Source organism: Carettochelys insculpta, chromosome 11 (assembly GCF_033958435.1).
Source record: "Carettochelys insculpta isolate YL-2023 chromosome 11, ASM3395843v1, whole genome shotgun sequence".
Taxonomy (NCBI): Eukaryota; Metazoa; Chordata; order Testudines; family Carettochelyidae; genus Carettochelys; species Carettochelys insculpta.
Window position 1 is genome coordinate 17,207,849 of NC_134147.1, and position 7,078 is coordinate 17,214,926.

At 62.6% G+C, this 7,078-nt stretch overlaps 1 protein-coding gene across 1 annotated transcript; it reads left to right on the forward strand.

The window, feature by feature from the left end:
- The first annotated feature begins 127 nt into the window (after positions 1-127).
- MEN1 (menin 1) lies at positions 128-6,916 on the forward strand. Its single transcript, XM_075005527.1, has 10 exons — positions 128-205; positions 567-1,017; positions 1,347-1,555; positions 2,083-2,211; positions 2,510-2,550; positions 3,638-3,725; positions 3,963-4,099; positions 4,365-4,503; positions 4,620-4,790; positions 5,326-6,916. Exons 2-10 carry the CDS (start codon positions 576-578, stop codon positions 5,782-5,784), a joined length of 1,815 nt encoding a protein of 604 aa, XP_074861628.1. The 5' UTR covers positions 128-205; positions 567-575; the 3' UTR covers positions 5,785-6,916.
- The last annotated feature ends 162 nt before the right edge of the window (positions 6,917-7,078 follow it).

Consider the following 7,078-nt stretch of genomic DNA (forward strand, 5'->3'; position numbering starts at 1 on the left):
CATTTCCCATAATACGCTGGGGCCAGCTTTAAATCAGAACTCCCAGCATGCCTCGGGGGCATACCGTGATTGGCTGGCCCGGCAGACTACAATTCCCATCGTGCTGTGCGGAACGTTCCTTCCGTGGTGCCTTGTGGGCTCAGCATGGCTGCTGTACCTGTGCTGGGGGCGTGAAGCTGGTGGGGGAGGAGGGGCGGCAGTACTGGTAAGGGGGGCGGGGGGCTCGGGGAGGCCCAGGCCCAGGCAGCAGGTGTGAGAAATTGGGACACTCTCTTCTCGGGGCGGGTTGCAGGTCCCTGTGTGAGACAAAGCCCAGGACAGGGACTGGAGATGGGGGTGGGGCGGGAGTCCCCTTCGTGGGCAGATGGGAAGCAGACAGCTGGGGTGGGGGAGCCCTTCGGGGGTGTGGGGACAGACAGTCTGGGGCTGGGATCCCTTTGAGGGGCAGGTGGGGTCAGAGATGTTGCTCCTGGACTCCCACTTTCCACTGTGTGAACGGGTGCTGGGCGGGCCTGATTCCTCTGGCCCTCTCGTCAGCCACCCGTGGTGCTGTTCCCTCTCCCCAGCTGCCCACCATGGGCCTGAAGCCATGGCAAAAGGCCCTGTTCCCGCTGCGCTCGGTGGAGGATGTGGTGCGGCTGTTTGAGGCAGAGCTGAGGCAGGAGCAGCCTGACTTGGTGCTGCTGTCGCTCGTGCTAGGCTTTGTGGAGCATTTCTTGGCAGTGAACCGTGTCATACCCACCAATGTGCCAGGCATCAGCTTCGAGCCACGCCCGGGCCCTGAGCCCGACAGCCTGACCTACTTCCCTGTGGCCGAGCTGTCCATTGTGGCAGCGCTCTACGCCCGCTTCACCGCCCAGATCCGTGGTGCCGTGGACCTGTCCCTCTACCCCCGGCCTGAGGGCTTCTCTTCCCGGGAGCTGGTCAAGAAGGTGTCGGATGTTATCTGGAACAGCCTCAGCCGCTCCTACTTCAAAGACCGAGCCCACATCCAGTCCCTCTTCAGCTTCATCACAGGTAGGGGGCCTGCTAGAATGGGGGTGGGGGGCAGCACCACTGGGCTGGGGCAACGCTGCTCTTCCCATTGCCTTCTCCTGCAACACGCTTCCCCTAACAATGGGGCATTGGGGTTAATCCTGACTGAGAACAGAGCCCCCCTACTGAGCCCCATCCTGTTGTTAGCAGCATAGCACCCCAGCACCATGCTGGCAGCAAGGCCCCCTCACGAGCACCCATGCTCTCTGCAGCACAGTGCTCTGTACCACTATGCTGGCATAGGGGTCAGCGCTGACAGGAAGGGGAAAGCCCGCTCTGGTGCATTAGGGTCAGCTGCGTGTTTCTTGCAGGCACTAAGCTGGACAGCTCGGGGGTGGCCTTTGCTGTGGTGGGGGCCTGCCAGGTGTTGGGGCTGCCTGATGTGCACCTGGCGCTCTCGGAGGACCACGCCTGGGTGGTGTTCGGCCGGGATGGCGAGCAGACGGCCGAGGTGACCTGGCACGGCAAAGGCAACGAGGACCGCCGGGGGCAGACCGTGAATGCTGGTGTGGCTGAGCGGGTAAGTGAGTGGAGGCCAAGAGCTTGTGGTGGGCTGGAGGCTTGCAATGAGATGTAGCTGCAGTGAAAGGTGAGGCTGTGGAGGTGGGGCTTGTGGTGGGCTGGAGGCTTGCAATGAGATGTAGCTGCAGTGGCAGGTGAGGCTGTGGAGGTGGGGCCTGGGGCTTGCCTGTTTAAGTTCCCTGTGCTTTAACCCTTGACCTCCCACAAATCTGGCACCGCTCATGCCTCAACAGAGATCAGCCCCTGACCTCCCCTTGGGTCAGGCGCTGCTTAGGCCCAAGCTGAGACTGGGGTGAGGAGCGTGCCAGGCCAGGCCCAGACCCATTGAGAGCCGGTCTGTGCCCTGCTCGCAGCTGGACTCAACAGAAGCATCCATGGGGAAGAGGCTTGCCCAGTGTCAGAGGTAGAGCTGGGGACAGAACCCAGGAGTCCTGGCTCCCAGCCTCCACCTCCCTGGTCTGGGCCAGCTGTGGGGCTCTGGGGCAGCCTGGCCCAGCTCCTTATGCACTGTCGTGTCCCCCACAGAGCTGGCTGTACTTGAAGGGCTCGTACCTGCGCTGTGACCGGCACATGGAGGTGGCCTTCATGGTGTGTGCCATCAACCCCTCCATTGACTTGCACACTGACAGCCTGGAGCTGCTACAGCTGCAGCAGGTGGGACCTGCCCCCTCCCCATGTGTGCATCCAGTGTCCTTTCACCCATGCCTGCCCCATCCCCAGGCCCGTCTGCTCCTTCCGTCCTGCTCCGACTTGTTCCAACCTTCTCTACCCCATGGCCCTCCTGCCCTGTGTGCACCCTGCACCCCTCTGCATTCATTCATTCATCTGTCCCTCCATCACGCACACCCTTTCCTTCTGCTTGGGCCCTAGCCACAGTGCGCCTGGGTCCTGCCCTCCCATCCCTCTCCCCACACCAAGACCACGGCAACCCAACTTTCCCCTTTCCTTGCAGCGCCTCCTGTGGGTTCTCTATGACATGGGGCACCTGGAGAGGTCAGTATGGCTGGTGTTTGAAGCCACAGCTCAGGGAGAAGGGAGGCCACTGGTTAGAGTGGGAGCTAAGTGCCCAGACTCCTGGGTTTTATCCCCGGCACTTGGTGGCACCTCGTGGACTCGCGCTATCACCTCTGGGTCTCTCCATGGGCAGGCGGATAACTAGGCTTGGCAGGGGTGGGTTCTTATTGTGGCAGCCAGCCCTTGATTTGTAATAGTTTTTCCTGTTTTTAACATTGAGAAGTCCTGTGCCACCTTATAGGCGAACAGATTTACTGGAGCATAAACTTTCATGGCCAAAGACCTGCTTCCTCAGCTACAACTCATTGCAAGTCATGCATCTGACCAAACAGGTCTTTGGCCATGAAAGCTTACGCTCCAGTAAATCTGTTAGCCCATTAGGTGCCCCACGACTGTGTTGTTTTGATGGATGCAAACGACATGGCTTCTCTCTGGGACTTCCTGTTTTTATGGTTTTTAAATGTCCCCGCTGGGGGTCGTTCTCAGGGTCAGACAGATATTTAGCGAGAGGCGCTGGTGAGACAGCTAAAGGCTGCAGCTGCCTGTTTGTTCCCACAAACTCTGGCTGTCGGAGTACACCGGGGAAATCCCCTTCCAGTGGGTGCACGTGGCTGGGTTGTAAATTACCAGCTGAAGCGGTTCTCTCTGCTCTGTGTGCTGTGAAATCGGCAGTCGCAGGCCCTCCCGGCCTAGGGCAGGCGCCCTGGTCTCCCTCCACAGAGTGCTGGGAGCGCCAGGGCTGGGAGTGGACGTGTTCTCTAGTACAGCCCAGCGACACCCCCCACCCCCCACCGCCCGGTCTGATGGGCCCCACTTGGAGCCGAGTTGGTTCGTCTCCTGTCCATGGTTGTGTCCTGCTGGTTGCCACGCTGTACAGTCAAGGAGTTGTGGGGCAGCAGGGGACAGCAGTGGGTGGGTCTTACCAGTGCCCCTTGAAATCAGTGGGCCTTTGCCATCTGCTGCCGAGGGGGGCACTGCCCCTACGTGCCAGTGCTGGATGTGGGGGCAGTCAGGGTGTCTCCCCCTTTTCCCCAGGGTAACACCCCGTCCACTGCTGCTCTGGCAGGTACCCAATGGCTCTGGGCAACTTGGCCGACCTGGAGGAGCTCGAGCCGACACCTGGCAGACCTGACCCCCTCTCCATCTACCATAAGGTGAAGGGGGTACAAGGCTGAGATGCCAGGGGGCTGTGGGTTGGGACTGAGGCAGAGAGCCGGGGAACCCATTGCTGGGATAGCAAGGGCTGCAGGTTGGTGTGAGGGGCACCAGCAGAGCTCGGGGGCAGCCCAGAGCTGGGTCCCAAGGGATTAGTAGCTGGAATGTAATCACAAAAGGTAAATGCTGGAATTGCTTTGGTGGGAACAGCCTTTTATTCCGTTCCTCCACTGCAGGGCATCAGCTCAGCCCGGAAGTACTACAACAATGAGCACATCTACCCCTACATGTACCTGGCCGGCTACCACTGTCGCAACAAGAACGTCAAGGAGGCGCTGGAGGCCTGGGCTGATACAGCCACTGTCATCCAGGAGTGAGTGCCCTGGGAGCCCCCCAGGGCTCCAAGCCCTTCCCCTCGCTCGGGCTTGACTGGCCCAGGCAGTGGTTTGCCTAAAGATGTGCCTGCACTTATTGGCCAGCTGGAAGGCGGTGCTGGGTCCCATCAGGCCTGGGGACTGGCTGGCAGCAGGATCTCAGGGGATGGTGTAGGCCTGGGAGAATGGGCCGTGGAGTCGTTCCCCGCTCGGGAGCGCTGGTCCTGGCTGCTCACTGCCTCCTTTGGTTCTGTCCTCCCCCAGCTATAACTACTGCCGGGAGGACGAGGAGATCTATAAGGAGTTCTTCGACGTGGCCAACGATGTGGTTCCCAACCTGCTCAAGGAGGTGGCCAACCTGGCAGAGCCCCCTGAGGAGAAGGGACCTGGGGAGAGAGGAGAGGTGAGGCGGGGGCTGGGCATAGGGGGATGGCAGGGGACAGGAAGGCACCGGCCTGGGGAGAGGGGGGCTGCCAGGCTGGGCCCCTGGGAGGCACTAACTCCTCTCTCCCTGTTCAGGGGTCCCCCGCACAGGTGGGGGGCTCGGCCCTGCAGGACCCCGAGTGCTTCGCCCACCTGCTGCGCTTCTACGATGGCATCTGCAAGTGGGAGGAGGGCAGCCCCACACCTGTGCTGCACGTGGGCTGGGCCACCTTCCTGGTTCAATCCTTGGGACGCTTTGATGGGCAGGTAAGGGGGGGCTGGGGCTGGTGGGGGGGGGCAGCCCTGTTGGGTGACGAATTCCCTCTGTTGGGATTATGGGGTGGGGGCCTTGCGTGCTGGGTTTGTGGGCTCAGGGCTGGGGGTTGTCAGTGGGGGGATTCCCGGCTGGATTTGGGGCCTCAGGGCTGGGGGCTGTGTGGGGGGGTCCTGGCTGGGTTTGGGGGCTCAGGGCTGTAAGTAGGGGGGTCCTGGCAGGATCTAGGGGCTCAGGGCTGGGGGCGGGTTGCCAGCGGGATTTGGGGCTCAGGGCTGGGGGTTGTGAGTGGGGGGGGGCGGCGTCCCCTGGCTGGATTTGGGGGGCTCGGGGCTGTGAGTGGGGGGGGCGGCGTCCCCCGGCTGGATTGGGGGGGCTCGGGGCTGTGAGGGGGGGGGGGGCGGCGTCCCCCGGCTGGATTGGGGGGCTCAGGAACGGTGGTGTCACTGGGGCAGGGCTCAGCTTTTGGGCTCGGGGGGGTCTGGGGGTGCACCAATTGGCTGTCAGGTGCAGGCTCCTCCCCCCCAGGTGCGCCAGAAGGTGACGATCGTGGCACGGGAGACGGAGGCCAACGAGGATGACGAGCAGGGCAGCGAGGACCCCCGAGAGGGGCGCCGGCGTGGACCTCGCCGGGAGTCCAAGCCCGAGGAGCCCCCGCTTCCCAAGAAGGCCCCTGAGCGCCGGCGCCCCAGCTCAGGCCAGCGGCCCGACAAGCCCCCTGCTGCAGAGAAGGAGGAGGGGGCAGCCCCGGCCCCAGGAGCCCCCCCTGCCCCCACCCCTACCCCTACCCCCGAGGGGCCTGTCCTCACTTTCCAGAGCGAGAAGATGAAGGGCATGAAGGAGCTGCTGGTGGCCGCCAAGATCAACTCGAGCGCCATCAAGCTGCAGCTCACGGCTCAGTCCCAGGTGCAGATGAAGAAGCAGAAGGTGTCGACCCCCAGAGACTATACCCTGGCCTTCCTCAAGCGCCCCCGCAAGTCGCTCTGAGCTGCGCCGCCGCCTGGGCTCCGGACTTGCTGCCTCACCCTGTTGCAGCTTTCCATGGCGGACGAGGGGCGGCGGGGCTCCCTGCCGAGGAGGGGAAGCATCTCTGAGCTCCCCCTGCTTGTGTGCTGGAGGCAGGAGCTGTTGTGGCCTCAGCCCCCTGAGCTGTGGAGTTCTGGGCAGTCTCCAGGTCTGTCCGAGACCTGTAGGAAGTAGGTGGAGGGGCCCTTTGAGCCAGTTTATGGGGGTTCCTCCTCCCTGCACCCCTTCCACAGCCCCAGGTGGGGTATCTCCGGAATCCCCAGCCCAGGCCAGCCTGTGCCCCCTGCCCAAGACCACACCCCCCAGAGGACAAGGACGTGGTGTCCCCTTCTGGGCCCTGGCCAGCCACGGCTGGGGGCAGGGGACAGGTTAGCAGCTGCCTTTGATCTTTCCCGAGTCCGGCTGCTGCATCCTTGCTGAATGGGGAACATCCTGAGTTTCAAAGGCAACTTCCGGCCCTGCCCCAGCCCTGGGTAGCTGCTGCTGTTTGCTGGGGGGAGGGGGGGCCTTTGTACTTCCTCTGCCCTGCAGTTTTGCAAAGTAAGCTGCTGCCACCACCGTGGTCCCGCCCTCCCCCCATGCTCCTGGTCATGGGCCCTCTCTTCTGTTCTTAAGCAAGACCTTTAAGGTGAGAACTCTAGATCAGGGGGAGGGGACAGGGCAGGCAGCAAAAGGGGCTGGGGGAAATCTGAGCCTACCCCTGCTGGGGAGAAATGGCCAGTCAGTAGGAGTATGGGGGTGGTGTGCTGGGCTAGGATGGGTCCTCCTTAACAAGCCCTGACAGGGGCCTGGCACATGCATCCAGAGGGGGCCCCACCTCCAAGGTGCAGCTTAGGCCAAGAACTGCTGGGGCTGTGTGAACCTGCAGCCCAAGGCCTCCTGAGGAGCCTGGTGAGCTGGGCCCTGCCCTCCCTCCAGCAGCTGCCGCAGGGTCGCATCAAAGTGCCCTGGGGGTCAGAGTTGGGGTGGGTAGAAGGGGGTGGATGGTGCTGAGATAAACAGCCCCCTAGGGCCCTGCAAAGGGGGGAGTTGGAACATTGATTAAATGTGTCGTTTTAGTAGCATGGAGGGTTAATAAAAAAAAGGTTTTAAAATGCTGTCCCCAGGGGCTGGTTTGTGCATGGCCAGTGCTGGCTCCCTCTTGGCAGCAGGGCGGCAGCTGGCTGGGGAGGGAGCTACTGGCTACTCCAGCCCTGGCCTCTGCCCACACCGCTTCTCCACATGCAGCCCCCTGCCCATCTCCTAGCGTGCCTGG

Bases quoted from the DNA above. Each gene is read 5' to 3' on its own strand.
- MEN1 (XM_075005527.1), top strand. From the start codon at position 576: ATGGGCCTGAAGCCATGGCAAAAGGCCCTGTTCCCGCTGCGCTCGGTG. The intron at 1,018-1,346 runs GTAGGGGGCCTG...TGTTTCTTGCAG, and splicing joins CCTCTTCAGCTTCATCACAG to GCACTAAGCTGGACAGCTCG. The intron at 1,556-2,082 runs GTAAGTGAGTGG...TGTCCCCCACAG, and splicing joins ATGCTGGTGTGGCTGAGCGG to AGCTGGCTGTACTTGAAGGG.